Source organism: Triturus cristatus, chromosome 12 (assembly GCF_964204655.1).
Source record: "Triturus cristatus chromosome 12, aTriCri1.1, whole genome shotgun sequence".
Taxonomy (NCBI): domain Eukaryota; kingdom Metazoa; phylum Chordata; class Amphibia; order Caudata; family Salamandridae; genus Triturus; species Triturus cristatus.
Genome location: NC_140595.1, coordinates 49,573,184 through 49,589,754, shown reverse-complemented (window position 1 = coordinate 49,589,754; position 16,571 = coordinate 49,573,184). Strand labels below are relative to the sequence as shown.

At 42.0% G+C, this 16,571-nt stretch overlaps 1 protein-coding gene across 6 annotated transcripts in view; it reads left to right on the top strand.

Annotated features, from left to right (window-relative positions):
• The window catches only part of PIAS4 (protein inhibitor of activated STAT 4), a 132,879-nt gene that overhangs the window by 45,705 nt on the left and 70,603 nt on the right, over positions 1 to 16,571 (top strand). For all 6 annotated transcript variants that reach the window (XM_085639074.1, XM_085639076.1, XM_085639079.1 and 3 more), the window contains 4 exons: positions 1,918 to 1,959; positions 5,885 to 5,975; positions 7,884 to 8,012; positions 8,271 to 8,376. In XM_085639074.1, the coding sequence (XP_085495200.1) occupies positions 1,918 to 1,959; positions 5,885 to 5,975; positions 7,884 to 8,012; positions 8,271 to 8,376 (368 nt within the window). The remainder of the gene's footprint in view (positions 1 to 1,917; positions 1,960 to 5,884; positions 5,976 to 7,883; positions 8,013 to 8,270; positions 8,377 to 16,571) is intronic.

Here is a 16,571-nt window from a genome sequence, read left to right as displayed (position 1 = left end):
TCGTCCCAAAACGAGACAGGGCGCCGCATGTTTATTTTTTGCATCGCGCTTTCACTTGAAGTGAAAGCGCGATGCAAAAATAAACAGCGGGAATGGCGAGCGCTTGTTCCAATTGCAGTTCGCCGTTGGATTGTTAAATAACAAATTACATATTTTGGGTGTTTAATTGGACGTTATAACTCTATGTAAACGTAAAGAATACTAACTTTCAGTTGATAATTCATATTTTTTGGGTGACATGGAAATTAAAAGTGCTCACAGGTCAGTGGGTGGCAGTCTGTGAACCTGTGTACACTTTAAAACGATAACATGTTTGCCAAATGGCTTGTCCTTGCCAAGGCAAGCAGAACACGGCGAGGTAGCTTTAAAGAGGGAAAACACTTTTTCTTTCTACTGGCTGCACAATTGTACAGCGAGAGGCAGACATTATTTATTGTAAAATTAGATTTGCAAGTCCTACTTAAAGGAACAGCGAGAAAGAATGGCCGACTGGAAATCTACCCGAACACAACCAACGAAAGTCCTGCTATGAGGTTGTTGTAAGCACACAGTGCTGATTTCGAACAGAATACTCTCGCCTGCACTTTTATAGCGCACACATTTTTTTTTATATTTAGGCACTACACTAGCTATCAGTTAACGTACAACTCAGTCGTCCTCGTGTTATTGACTTCTCAAAAAAGAAACCACTGAGTGTGCACTCCTATGAATAGAACCGCTATCTCACCAGAGAAGTGCGGAACCGACCACGCTGTCAAATACATTATGCCGTCGGACCTGCGAATGTCCTCGCTTTTGGATTCATATTTATTTTGTCTGTCAGCGCCTGAAGAACTATGTTGCGCATATCGAAAGAGTCCCCTCAAATCTATAGCACGTAAAAAATAAGTATAGAATTTTCCGTTTATTTCGCGGTACGTACCGATGAAGTTTATAAAGGTCAGAAAAAAGAGTGCAAAAGTAGAGACAAAGAGGGGAAGGGCCATAATGTAAAAACTTTAGGAACAAATCCGCCTCCGTTATCACCCGGCTCTTTTATCTACCTGGTCAAAGGATAATGGTTCAGAGAAAACCATTAATCAACCGTAAAGCCAGCCTGTACTAAGAGGGACATCTGGTTGATTTCTAGTTACATTTTATTCCTGTAACATATTCCTATTTGCTATGAACATGTCTAGTGTTTCAAACATGCGTGCGGTTCCAGAATAAACCAGCATTATAAATGCAATAGGCCTCGCCTTTTATTAAGTTAAAGCCATTTGCTTTGCTATACAATACCTTTAGCAAAGCAAATGGCTTTAACTTAATCAAAGGCAAGACCTGTTGCATTTTCATTGCTTGTTTTTTACTTGAAGTTAGAATTGCCACTTGAACCCAAGCTAAAATGTGTTAACCAGAAATTACTAAGTGGTCACTAGAAGCTAGTCTAAAGAGGGTAGGCTGTTTATTGCTCTGTAAATTAAGCAATCAAATGTTAAGTTTGCAACTGAGAAATGTAGTTGCAATATTGTAAATTATTCAAATGAGGGCTGGTAGTACTTGCTAGCAATGAGGCTGTCCTGCCTAGTGTCCTAGTTACTCTGAGCTCCGACACATGCGTCTAATGTTGTACTGTCATTGGGCACTACAATGATCATAATAATACGGAATTTTGTAAAGCGCGAACAGCTACCTCGCAAGGTGGTGTCCCGGCGCTGCAAGAACAAGATAATTTTTTGACCAAGAGGGCTAAAGGGGTTGGCCTCACTGCCTCGTCTAATGTTGTACTGTTAGTGGGCACTACCTCGTCTAATGTTTTACTGTAATGGGGCACCACAATGATGCACGGTCTCCTTATTCCCCACGTTCACTTCCCTAGATTGTGATATGGTTAACCTTGCTTAATCATGCAGTACTCACTTGTCTCCTTTCTTACAGGGATTTACAGCCTGGAATTAAATCTGTACAAGTTGTTTTAAGGTAGGTTTTATTTTGCATCTGTTAATGTGTTGTGCCGGGGGTACTGAGATGGGTTGGGAATGGCAAATGCTTAGCTTTGAAAATAAAGTGTTGAAAGTGAAGTAAGTGGTCTTTTTGGTAAACTGACATCTGATGGCTGTTGCAAGAATCTGCAAGAAATGCAAGGCCTTCTTTGTTCGGACATTTTTGGTGAAACTTATAATGATAGGTAATCTCGCACAGGGTGTCAGTGAAGGAGAAACATCCTGCTCTCGATGGGTTAATTCTCTAAGAGGTGGTGATAGCATTACATTTGCCTGAGGAATGAGATTCATTCAATTGTCTTAATCTCCTGCATCTGGGATTTATTAATGCAATACAAGGGCCATGCCCAGAAGAGAACCCTAGCCGTTCTGCTTCGAATACCATAGCATTTCGGCTATTGATCGGTGTTTGTGCAAGGAAGAACCTTGGTCGCTAAAGTGTCAGTTTGATTACTTTTTTTGGCAGCAGTTCCCAAACCAGAAATTGAAGGCATTGGAGCAATTTCGTAAGGACCAATGTGTTGTAAGATCATTGAAAGTTAAAAAGAGTAACTGTATAAATAAAAGATCAATTCACTGTTAAAGTTTTTGGGAGGGGCGGAAGTGGGCACCATCGTTGCTGTAAGTATTCGCTGCATGGCAACCCAAAGCAATTGAGAGGATTGCTTCTTAAAGTAAATTGGCATCAGGTGCACAGTGTTATTTTTTTAACATCGCCCCTAAGTCTTCCGCATGTTCCAAAGCGGAGTAACACACACAGCTCACAATATATTAAGACACTACATGTGTAAATGCAAATTATCACCTAACCGCATCCTTTTTGTGTTTTTTCTAGCAGTTGCAATGTAACAGTTCAGAGAGAGTGCACATAAAAACAAGAACCGGCAGATTGACTTAATGCAGGCTTGGATGAGTACTTGATGCAACTAAAAGTGAATCCATCATTTGAGTCCCAAATCCTTTTTGGTTGAGAACGCAAACATTCACTTGTAAATATACAGGATGACTGTAGGTTTCCTTACTGATGCTCAACTAAAAACAAGTGGATGTACACCATTGGATTTGGTTTATTGGGGAACTCGACCCTTTCCTTGATTAACTAGTACAAGCTGCATCTTCTTGACCTGTTGTGTCCCCTTTTGATTGAGTTGCTCTGTTTTTGGGCAGTCCCGCAAAATGAGTAAGCAGTCCAATGAAAATTAAAACCCATTCTCTGTTATTTGTAGAAGATGACAAAAGTGTATGCCTTGCACACCTCTTTTTAGCAAATTGATCTGAGTTTATTCGTTAAGGGGAGCTATCCTGGTGTACGCTTCATCCTTTAAGCGTCTGTAATATACATCGAAATCACTGATATACAAATAATATCAGACCCAGGATGCGTCACGCCATATAAGATAACCTCATCGTAAAACAAATTTAATCCACTGTTCACCACTTTAAATTCATATATTCATTTTATTGTTCGTTTGTTGAATTTTCTGAAACAAGGTGATTCCAATTTTTAAGTGCATGTATAATGCCCAATCGCCTTTAATACAACATGTTAAAATCCCTTGTTCCAAGAGTAAATGCAAATGTTTAACCCAATGCATTTCAAGCAATTGCGGTACTGCCCTTCGTCAGAGGTTCTTTTCTGTGAAATTAAAATCAAAAATATTGCCATTAACATAATGTGCTTCTCTACACAAGTCAATATAAATCACTGAGTTATTTACATAATAATGAATTTAAAGTGGTGAACAGTGGATTAAATTTGGTTTACGATGAGGTGATCTTGTATGGCGTGACGCATCCTGGGTCTGATATTATTTTTATATCGGCGATTTCGATGTATATTACGGACGCTTTAAGGATGAAGCGTACACCAGGATGGCTCCCCTTACGAAAAAGCTCAGATGAATTTGCTAAAAAGAGGTGTGCGATGCATAAACTTTTGTCATTGTTTACACAGTTATCCTACCTGACTCAGCACCCCAGATCTACTCGAATTACTGGAGAAAGTTAATCATTCACGGACATCCACCCAAGTACAAAATCAAAGTATTGCAATAATGGACTCGAGAAAAACAATCCTGTTTGTTATATTTTCCACTTAGCTCACATTGTATCTTGATTCAACAAGTTTTTGCCGATGAACAGTTGTGCAAGCAGCGCAGTTATTTAATATCTAAGGGAAGGGCGGGAAATAGAATTCAGTTACCGAAGGTGGCTTGATAATGACATGTGCAAGTTCTGAGTGGAACGAAGAAGCTGAAAAAGTGGCTTATGGGAGTTGTATTTTCATTAATACTATGTAGAGGTGGATGGTCACGTAAGGGCAATTATGTGGGTGTGGTTAAGGAGTTTAAAACCATGAGTTTAAGCGGGAGGATGAAAGGAATAACATTTTGGAAGGGTAGTTGAGAACGTTATTTTCGTAGTTGACCAGTGAATAAAGGTACGATAAAATACTTTATACTAGATAGTTAAGAACCACAGTTAAATGTATACAAAGCCCAGAGCTTTAGTTTAATAAATTCTTAATGGAGATATTGCAGATTATCACAACCGCAATAAGTAAGAATGATCTGATTGGTTAAACCCATTCGGTAGCATATTTTGATAGCGTTTTTGTACGCTTCTACAGGGAAAGTGCTGTTTACGGGAGGGCTAGCTTGGTGGACAATGGAGCGTTGTAAATAACTCAGTGTTTTATATTGACATGTGTAGAGAAGCACTATGTTAATGGCAATATTTTTGATTTTAACCTTACAGAAAAGATCCCCTGACGAAGGGCCGTAACTGCTTGAAATGCATTGGGTTAAACATTTGCATTTACTCTTGGAACAAGGGATTTTAACATGCTATATTAAAAGCGATTGGGCATTATACATGCACTTGAAAAATCTTGTTTCGGAAAATTCAACAAACTAACAAAATGAAAATATGAATTTAAAGTTGTGAACAGTGGATTAAATTTGGTTTACGATGATATCATCTTATATGGCGTGACACATCCTGGGTCTGATATTATTTGTAGAAGACCTTTTCTGTTTAGCATCTCAAGCTCTTTGTTCGTCGGCTATGGCAGTCAAGAGTCTTCGTCACTCATTTAGATGTTTTTTTCATGGGTTTGTTCCAGTCTATAGAACTTGCATTATTGGCAGGTATACCTCGGGCAAAGAACAGAAATAGACCGGTACCAATTCAGGTTCTGGCAGATGGCTTGCCATGCGAGTCTGCTGAGCAAGGTGTGCAACGTTTGTTGGGCTTGAAGCTGTTGAACAATCGTCTCTCGAATTTGAGGGACTGCTGAGTGATCATTAGCCTTAAATTAAATGTTAACGATTGGCCTCTTAAGTTGAGGGATAGCTCACATGAATCAGTCAGTTTGATACCTTTTGATGTTTGTCTTATGCAAGTTACTTTTTCACTTTGCTTAAGTTGAAGCGCTCAATGTGTGCCTGCTAGAAAGGGATTCAGGCTATTGTAATTTGCTTCTGTAGCCAAATGCATTGACCTCCATACCAGTAGTAGTCTGAAGATGGAAATGATTGCAGATTTGCTCCATGAGAAGTGTAAAAGGAGCAACCTTAAAATACCAGTATTGCCGAAGTGGAGGGCCATAGAGGTGACTATTGGCTGCCTTTTATGTCGAAGGACGTTTTTACTCCGCTGGTCGTTAACTGCTTTTTTGTTTGCTGTGGATTTAAAGGAGTATGTGCCATGGCAATGCAGTCTGTACCACAAACTGTGGCGAATATTTAATGTTTGAATGATTAGGATGAGCTGCTTAATTATTATAACCGCTCTGAAACCCCCCACCTCCTGCCCTCATCTTCCTTACAGAAAGTGGTCTCTCCACATAACCATACCCCTCTCTATCTGTTTTACCTTGTTGTTTTGTGTTTAATTCACAGGATATGTTACACAGACTCCAGCTGCCCTCAGGAGGATCAGTACCCCCCAAACATTGCTGTTAAAGTAAATCACAGTTACTGCTCTGTCCCGGTGAGTTCATTGCTTTGTATTCTTACCTGAATAGAAGGCAAGGAATGGATTGTGAGTCGAGTGACTTGTTTGTCTGCCATCTAGACCAGCAGTATACACATCCTCAAGGTCAACCCTGTTGTATAGTGTAACAACAAAGCAACCAACAGCAGACCAAGGTCAAGCACTTAAGTTCCATTCGTTATGCATATTTAAAGTGAGTGCAACGTCTTCCAGCATCTGCTGTTGAAAGATGCTATTTAAACATGAAGATTCATAAGGAAAAGAGGGAAGGTGCACTCCATCAATAGTCGTAGGAAACAAAAACTTGTATTTCAGAAGATCTTTTTTCTTTTTCTTTGAAGATGATTGATACAAAAACGGCAGTTTGTTTCCTATGACTAGTGATGGAGTGCACCTTCCCTCTCTTTTCCTGTTGTATAGTGTCTCCATTCAAGAATGTGAAAGACCAATATTGCAGGTTAACACACTGGTGTCACAGAAGCAGGTGGCCGAATGAGCAATCATTTTTCAAAATCGAGTAATGGCTTGTGTATTAATAAGTTTGTTATCCAGTGATTATCGACCGTTTCTGGTATTCGTTTATTTGAAAGGCCAACACAGTAGGAGAAACTGGGCTCCAATTTCCAGTGTGTACTGCACAAGCCAAATGTTCTCACACCATGCATTTCAAAGTCATGCTTTCTTTTGGTTGAAAATTCAATCACAGCCAAGGTTATTTTCTTTCCAAGATTGCTTCCTAAATGTTACTTGTGTAACGCTGACTTATCCATGCATGTTGTGCAACTGTTACAACAAGAATTTCAGATTACATGGAAGGGATTTCGGTTGATGATATTCTTGTTTCTGCCCTGGTCTTTAATAGTTTTTTTTCTAGGTTTGTTTGTTTTATGTGCATGTGACAGATTCTTTTGAACGTACTTGGAGGGCCAGTGTTTGCAGATGTCACATCACCTTTTGGAAGATGCAAAATCATTGGTATGACCTGCATAGCATAGAATGTTGCACTAACCTTTTTTTATTTATTTAAAATATTTAGTCCCAGTTGAATGCACTTTTTTTTTTTGTTTTTAGATTTGTTATGGGCTCCATCCACTGCCCATTCTTTGCATTGTTTTCTTTCCCTACACACCTTTTTGTTTTTGCAAACTTTTTACTGCCCAGTGCGGGTTTGTATTTTACTGGCTCTGGTGCTACTCTTGTGAAGGCAGTTCTCTTGTAGTGCTGGAAGTCTCCGCCGTGTAGCTTCCTTTTTAAAGTTGTATCAGACTCCCTTGCTTGACACCTGCCAGCTTACTTCATTTACTTTAGGAAGGTAGAGCACAACCACACTATATACAAGTAAGGAACAGTGCTATTGGAGTGACTTTGGGTGCTGCAACCTGTGTCACCTAGAAACCTTGCTCTGCTTTTAATGGGCCTTGAGGGGTTGTGGTGTGAATATATTAATGAAAAAATACCCCCAAACTGTTGCATGAGATTAAGGAAAGTAATTGTGCTAAAATGGGAAATGTTGATGGGCTTATAAAAGCATCCATACCAAACATGGTGAACAGACAGACGAAAGGGAAGGAAAAGTGCATTGGAAGACGAGCGTCTAGATGGGCAGGTGGCTCCTGCAGTCTATGCTCTTTTCGTAGCTCACTTCAACGTAATATATATTCTGGAGCCAAATGGTAACAGATGTCAAACCAAAACTCGGAAGACCTGCTTTATATGCTACATGTTGTGTTGTAGTCCTGTATATGCCTAGCTTTGTGATTTTTCGGTCATAATAGGTTTTCATAATGCTTGTCTCAGTGTGCTCTATTACTCGAATTCCTGCATATCAGGTTTTTTTACTTTTTTTTTTTTTTTGTTTTGTTATGGTCTTGAACAATTTTTACTAATTGTTTAACTTCCTTTCAGGGCTACTATCCATCCAACAAACCGGGTGTGGAGCCCAAGAAGCCTTGCCGACCTATTAACTTGACAAATCTTATGTACCTATCGTCTGCTACGAACCGCATTACTGTCACCTGGGGCAACTATGGAAAGGTGAGTATTTGAGGCTATGTTCTTTCACAGACTGGCTCTGATAGACTGCCTGTTTCTTGATGTGTGGATGTATATGCTTGAGCCTTGGGGTTTTGGGCCTTGCATGGAAAAGTGAGTCCTGTTGGATGCCTGCCAGACTGCTTTGGGAGCATTTTGCCATATTGGTGGCCCCTCCTTTTCTGTGGAGTAGGACAAAATGTGTGGATCATTTAATTTTTTATAAACTGTAAATTTTGTATGCATCCTTTTGCATTGCAGTGTTACTCTGTTGGACTGTACTTGGTGCGGCAGCTTACTTCTGCAGAACTCCTCCAACGGCTAAAAACCATTGGGATTAAACACCCAGAGCTGTGCAAGACACTAGGTAAGCTCAGCCCTTTGTTTATTGGACTCTGATTATGGAGGATCTCATGAAAGCTTTCAGGTACCCAAATGCAATATTGAGTAACTAAAAAAATTAAGCGTTTTTAGGTCTGACATTTTTAGTAAATATAGTAGATGCAGGGGAAAAAGTGTAAAAAAAAAAACAAAAAACTGAGGTATGGCACTGGTTTCAACACATAAAACCACAGAAATTTACCAGTTATGGTTTGCTTTGGCCGAATGCTGTGCACAGAATGGATTTGTGGTAGGTGAACACTACACCATGAAACAAATCACTGAAAAACAACATGGGCAAGTTGGTTATAGTTCACCAAACTCAAAAAAGCCCTGAAATTCACCAGCTACAGCGTACAATGCATCATGTTACCCATACTCCCTGCCATGTGGCTATAGTACTCCTACTCCTGCCTCCTGGGAGTATTTTTTGTTTTAGGTCTCGCCTGACGTTAGCAGCGCATGCGCTGCGCTCGCCATGCGAGAACTTCTTGCAATCAATACGATTCCAGAAGTTGTGTCTCCGCTCTGCCTGCAAATGTGATTGGTATTCATAGTTTGTCGTAATTTATTATTCAGAACAGCCTTTGTTGATTGTACCAGAAGGTTTTTAGTTCCTTCTGGTTGCCACCCTGTCCTTTATAGGCAACGCCCAGCGGGATTGGATTTTTAACTGGCGGCGTGAGACGGCTGGCTTAATATTGACTTGCTGCACCTTTTTTAACTACTGTATGCGTTTGCATGTGGAATGCATTGCACTGTATTTTATTGCTATATCTTGCGTGTGGAATGCTTTTTATTTTACAATAAGATCAACGCCCCAGTCCCCCTCGCCACGTTAATGCTGCGAACCCTTGACTGCAGAAACCGGTTCCCCTCCCCGCGCGCTCCATCAAACACGCAGGGCATTGAATCTCATGTGCTAAGTATTTGGGGGAATGACATAGATCATGGTTTCTAAGGTTTGTGAACTGCAATTACGGAGATTCGTAGAGTACCTCGAGGCAAGCACCAGATTTCTGGGATTTGTATCACGGGAAAACAAATCGCATATCGCGCGCACCACTCCCGGACTTGTTTTTCATGCTTTCTCGCGCTGGCTCTGTGAACGGAGCTCCCCAGCCGGAGTGAGCTCAGCCGTGTGCGCACAACTCCAGCAGAGACTAGGCGCCCACTGTGGGACCTGCAGGGAGCACAGCCCCGCAGCGCGGGTCAAGAGCCTAGGTGGGTCTGTCGAAACGAGACCACCAGGCTGACAGAATTGCAGCGCCTTGAGCTGGACGCGGAGACTCGAGGCACCTTTGTCAGTCAGCGAGAAGAGAACCCTGTCTGCGGTACAGTGCCGAGTACACCTACAATGGGGCTGGAACTTGCAAATCCCAATGGAGGGGGCTTTGCTGAACCCACTAGCAGGGGCTGCAGGTGGGGGACTGTACTAGAACAGTAGGGGGGCTGGGTCAGTTAGGATACACTCGTGCCCTGGTGGCAATGGTTACCAGATGACTCCAGGTCATCCGAGACCGTGGTCCAGTCCAAGACATTCCTTTTAGTAATCACTGTTTTCAGGTGTGTTATTAAAGTTGCTTGAGAGGATACGCTTTCCCAAAACTCATTAAGGTGTTTAAGAACATCCTAGGAGTAGGAAACGGTTAATATTTACTTGGACTCACCTGGTAACCGAAGTGAAGGTTTCTGCGACGGCGTGCATGTGTGTCCACTGGCGCATGTTCTTGGAGCTCCCTTGCTTCTATAGGGGGCGGTGGTGGACTCGAGGGGTCTGTGTTGGATATATGATGTAAATTAGGAGGGTGCGTGAGTTTTAGACTCTGGGTGGGGGGGCTATTTTGGCTGAAAGGGTCTGTGCAGGATATGTACACGGTACTCTGATGCTTATGGTGGGCTGAAGGGGTTGTGATGGCATACACAAGTGTGACGGACCACGTGCTGGGGCTGTGATGAGCTGAAGTTGTCTGTGACGGTATGCAGGTCTGTGATCAAACGTACTTGGAACTTTTATGCTTCTATGGGGGGAGCTGTGATGGGCTGAGGGGTCTGTGTTGAGATACATGTGGGGACAGGTACACAGGACTCTGGCATTTGTACTGGGGGTTGTGATGGACGAGACCTGTGTTGGGATTGCTGACGTGCAATGAGAGGCGTGTTCTTCCTACTCTGACACATGTACTGGGGTCTGTGAAGGGATGCTGGGAGGGATGAGGCATGAACACGGGACTGTGACACTTGTACAGGGGCTATAGTAGTTGTGCTGGTGGCTGCGGGTCCCATACAGTAAATTTGTGCAAATCATGAGAGGGCTATGATTTGTGCGTGCAATTGTGCCAGTGTATGTGCTGGCGACTGAGATGTAGGTCTGTGTTAGGACTGGTGATTTATGTACTGAAACTGAAATATGCTTGTTTTGTTTTTTTGGGAATAGAAGTAAGGCTCTGGTTTTATGGTATTTGGTTTTTTAACCTTGCCGTCTGTATTCATCCATATTTATTTTTGTGCCATTTTATCAGTATTCATCCATATTTATTGTATATTTCGTGAATAAATGTGGTTGTAAAAGGGTATGTTTCCACATTTTATTTAATTGATAAACCTTGCCACATATTTCGATGCCTGATGTGTTTTAGAAAATTAAGCAGCCGAACATTACAATAGCCCCTCGGGTAAATATTGGCATTATGCTACAAATGTATGCTGACATACGCCATTGTGTAAGGAAATCTCATAATGTGTTTATTAACCCCCTATTCTGTCTATTTAGCTATTGACTTGCAACGAATGAAAGACAGCATGGAACGTCAAGCAAAAGGACCTATATTTTTTGTTTTTTTTCCAGTTTTTGAAAATAAATGTAGGCATTAAAAATGCAATAGGTCTTGCCTTTTATTAAGTTAAAGCCATTTGCTTTGCTATACATTACCATAAGCAAAGCAAATGGCTTTAACTTAATCCAATCCAATCCAAAAATTCTTTATTTCGGTCATATAGACCATAAAAGACACAATAAAAACATTACAGACAATAAAACATTATTAAAATACATTTGAGTAAAAACGACTCTCCCAGTAATGAATGAGTTAAAATTACATTTAAAAGATTCTTTAAAAAGTTCAAGGAGCTTCAGACAATTTTTTCCTTCTAATCAACCAAATGGCCATAAGAAATTTGGAAACAGCAAACACAATGTGGCCCAGGGTACTAGTTTTCAAAATCCTGTATGCTTGTGCAAACTCTCTGAATCCCAGGTTCTTACAGATTGGCGCTATCCAATATTTTCTGGGCCTTTGGTATGCAGGGCACACATACAAAATATGGGGGTCATCTTCCACATGGTTGTTACAGCAGGGACATATTTTATCGCCCCCATTTGACCACTTCGAAGTGTATGAATTAATAGGTAGTGTGCTATACCTCCACTGAACATACAATTTCCTTGCCAGGATGGGAAAGATAAAATCCATAAAAGGTTCGAAAACGTAAGAATTTTTGGATTCTAAAAATTGCAGGGTTAAGGTGCCACTATTTTGAGCAGTCGTCAAATGTGCAAGGGACCTGGCTTTATAGATTTGTGCCAGAGCCTTGCGCGAAATTGCACGGCAGCCTCGTACAGGGTCCTCCCACAGAACGCGGAGATTAATGCCAGACAGTTCGTTTTCCACGAAGGTGAGCCAGGGGATTTTACCGCTAGAATTTAAGCTCATGACATGGGTAAGATCCTCCCTATAATGATGGAGTTCGTCCGTAGACCAGAGCCTGTGCCAGAACTTCACTGGCTTTGTCACAAGCTCCTCTGCGATAGGGGGGAGACCCATGTCCATTCTCAAAGGCTGGAGTGGCGTGGCACTTGGAAGGGCTAGAAGGCGCCTTAGAAAGCTATTTTCCACTATTGATAGACCCTTCACCGTTTTATGTCCCCATAGCTCACTGCCATACATGGCCGCTGCCTTGGCCTGGGTCTTATAGGTTTCAAGGGCCGGGCTTATGGGCTTGAAGGAAGAAGTGTTAGCCACTTTCAGGATTGCACCCGAGAGTTGGGATAGTTTAGCCTTGGATCGTACTATCTGTCGGTCCCATGCCAAGTTTTCCTGCAATATAACCCCCAGATATGTGAAGGTGGACACCCTCTCGAGGCTAACGGTCCCCAGGGTAGGATTAGGCCTAGTTTTAGTTGGTGGGTTAAAGATCATAAACTTGGTCTTCTCTGTATTCACCTCCAACCCATGCTGGTGGCAGAAGAGACCAAAACCATCCAGGATCCTCTGGATCCCCATTGGCGATTTTGAAAGGAGGAGGGTATCATCGGCGAACATGATTGCCGGAACCCTCCTACCTGCCAAACAGGGGGCGTCGTTATCCTTGACGTTTTCCAGATGTGAGATGACATTATTGATGAATAAACAAAACAGGGTCGGTGCCAAGACACAACCCTGCCTCACACCTCGGCACACAGGAAACCTGGATGAGAGTCTACCATCCTTCCCACACCTAACTTGCGCATAGTTGTTCTCATGCAGCCTGACCAAGATGTTAAGTAGCTGGGGGGGAATACCTAACTTCTCCAACACCTCCCAGAGTTTCCTGCGCGGGACTAGGTCAAAGGCTGACCTCAGATCCACGAAGACCATGTACAATCTCCCGCCCTCGATCCTCACCGTCTTCCAGTAGAGGAGAACTAGGCGGAAGATCTGGTCCATGGTCGATGTGTTTCTCCTGAAGCCAGCCTGCAAGGGACTCAAGATGTCATTTTCCTCGACCCAGTCTAATAGGTGGTTCAGAATGAGGCGCGCAAAAAGCTTTTGGGGAACATCTATCAGGCTGATAGGCCTATAATTTGCAGGACTCAAGGGGGACCCTTTCTTATAAATCGGAACTATTTCAGCCCCTAACCAGGAGAAAGGGATCGCCATACCTCCCAAGATGGCATTGAAAAGGACTAGAAAGTACGGGGCCCAAATGTCAGGGTGATATCTGAACAGATCACCGGGTAACTTGTCCAGCCCCGGTGCCTTCCCCAGCGCTAAGCCCTCCAGTGCCAGCTTCACCTCCCCCAAAGAAAATTCCAAGGCCACATCTGGCAGGCAGGGGGACTCTACCATCATCCCCTCCGGCCAGAGAGTGGATTCTTGATATAGAAACCCAAAATGAGCCTCCCAGACAGAGGGGGCAATATTGGGTTCTACTGCAGACAACAAATCCCCTGTTCCATTGTTTACAAGAGCCCAAAATTTTCTAAAGTCTTTAGATTTGAGGGCTCCAGACAGGTCATGCCAGTGATTCCAATCCCACTCTGCCCTTGCGTTGGCCAGTGCTGCCTTGTACTCCCTCCTAAGGGCAGCGATCTTCACCTTATCACTACCATCTTTAATTGCAGAAAGTAGCTCAGACTTAGTTTTCCTACAAATGGAGGTATACCAAGTCGGAGCACGAGCCTTTTTCCTTCTAATAGGCAGGGCCGGGTTGAAGACATCTGCGAGGTCCCTTACTAGGGCCTGGTGAATACCAGATAGCCTCTCATTATAATCTGCGGGTCTAGGTTGGTTTATGAGGGCGTCCACCTCCTGGAACCTAGGGAGTGCTATACCATAGAGGTTTGTTAAAGCTTCTTCTTTCTCAACTATCTTCCCCCATTTCACTCGACGCCTGCTTGTGGTGAGTAATATGTCTCCCTGATCGATTGCAAGATCGGTAGTTGGCGTCCTTAAGGTAGGGGCTGGGTGCTGGAACTTAATCAGTCGAGACCTATTGCATTTTCAGTGCTTGTTCTTTTTTTTTTTTTAAGCTGCCTGTAACTATTAAAACCTGGTGGGAGTTTTGGTAGAAATGATAACCTTTACACACAACTGTTGAATTTCAGGGTTTTAAAGTTCATGAACTGAAAGTAACTTCTACGTTTATTTTCATTGAATGTGTCTCTATGTATCTTTTCACTTGAAGAACACAAAGGTTAAAGTCATATTATAGTTAAGTGTTACAATAACGTATATCGTAGCACCCCAAAAATTCACCAGTTGTAGTTTATTGCACCAACTAAAACTTTCACTCCTGCCATGTACAAGCTATGTACTGCTTATGACCCAACGCTACATCACTCATGAAATGTTTAGACATAATTGTTGACGTCACTGTTTGTCAGACAATCCGTGTGACACCGTTCTGTAGGGTTTGTGGACTTTGAGTAATTCAACACGCTACACCTGTGGACTATTTTCTATTCTTAATTGGATTATCCTCTTCAAGAATTCAATTGAGACATGATTTTAAGTCCAGAGGTTGACGGGTATACATTTGCGACTGTGAAGTCAACATCTGAATGGCTCTATAGACGACGCTCCATACTTTGGTCAAATGCACTACACATATATTTGAGAAACTACCTCTGAGTGGAACATCCCTACATTCTGAAATCGGTAATTTGCAGCGACTCAAAATCTTTGAAGTTTTGGAGATAAATATGTACAGCATAAAGAATTGTTTTCTATAGTACTGTATTACAACTATTTTGCCTAGCTATCTGCTGGAGGTTAATGTATTGTCAATGGCTGCTTTGGCTTTTTTCACAGATGTTTTTAGGACGAAATTTGCTTTTAAGCAATAGCCTAATTTCCAGAATGTCTACAGCCCACATCTGGTGCGCTCAGCCTTTCCCTTGTTTAACATTAAGTACTTTTTCCACCTCAAGTTTTAGTGACTTGTAAACTGTGGTCTGTATAACCTTTAAAAGCACCTTTTCACTAGTCTATAGGCTTTACGCTATTTCCATGCGATCAAGCTACACACAAGCACTCTTTAACTCTATGCTGTATACGACTATGGTAGCATCACTGTCATCAGTACGGCATTTGAAATGTCATCAGTAATGTCTTGAGTGATGGAATATATGCGTTCATGAGCAATGCATGTTGGGGGATGCAAGTTATAGTTAGCTCAGTAAATGTAAGTCATTTTTATGTTTTTTGGAGTGTCTTTTCAATGTTAGTTTTTACATTATTTCAACTATAACACCACTTTAACCATTGGTTTTTTTTCAACAAGTGTGTATATGTGGTTAGCGACTGAAAGGATAATTAGGTTGAGTTGACTAATGTGGAAAGGGAATGCTGTTCTTATGGTGGTGCCTCTATTTTTAGCCTCAAATTACTAAAAACCCACACCTCCAGTCACATTTGTAATCCTCTGGTTTCATGTCTGCTTTAACAACTCAAGGCTCATTTACTTCAGTTTTCTCTTATGGAAAGGCTTTAAATTCAACATATCTATTCCCAAAAAGATTTCCTATAACATCAACAGAACTTTGGCCCAGCACACAACTTGGTGACAACCTACATCTGTGAGATTTTTTTTTAATAGTCTGTTCCCTTATTTGAACTCCAGAAAACGGTGAACTCTGCCTTTGGGACTGAGACACTAGTCCTTCAGGTCTAACTTAACTAGCAAATGGTAGCAGCCTTGTTACTGTGGCTTTCAGGCTGACAGACTTTTTCCCAACCTGCACCACACCACAAGATAACATCGTACTTGTATACTGGCTTTTTTTATTTTATTTTTTGTTAAAGGAGCGGGGGCGTCCGGCCGGGTGACTGGGGCACTGGGGTAACACACAAATCCATAAAGCAGAAATAAGAAAAATAGCATTTGGTGGATGAAGAGCTGGTGGACTGGAAACTAGGTAATCTTTGGGGTTGCCACCTGCTCTTTCCAAAAACAGGAGTCCCACTTTGCAGCAAAAAATGTGTTCGTGGAATAGAGCAGCATTTGCTACAGATACTTGGTGGAAACATAACTGCGTAACTGGCATTGGCACCAAGTTTAGTCCGCGACAGTCCTGTGGTAAAATGTCAGAGCAACCCAGCCAATATGTTTTGAATGTTTAGGAGCACTCTTGAAACCATTGGTTCAAGGCACAACTTTTAAATTGTTCCTTTTTGAAGCAGTTGCTCTATTTCAATATTCACCAGCTGATTTCGCTCCCTTGAGGTTAATAGTCTGTGATCCCCCTGCTCTGCGAAGCAATGCATCCAAACTTTTGTAACTCTGAACAGCCTGTAAACACATACCTTGTTTATATTGGGGCTTGAAAGATCTCTACCAGAGGCATGGTCCGTTTATCTGGCTTCTTACTGCCTGCACCACAACACTCTGGTTACCAATGCAAAAAGAACAATTGATGGA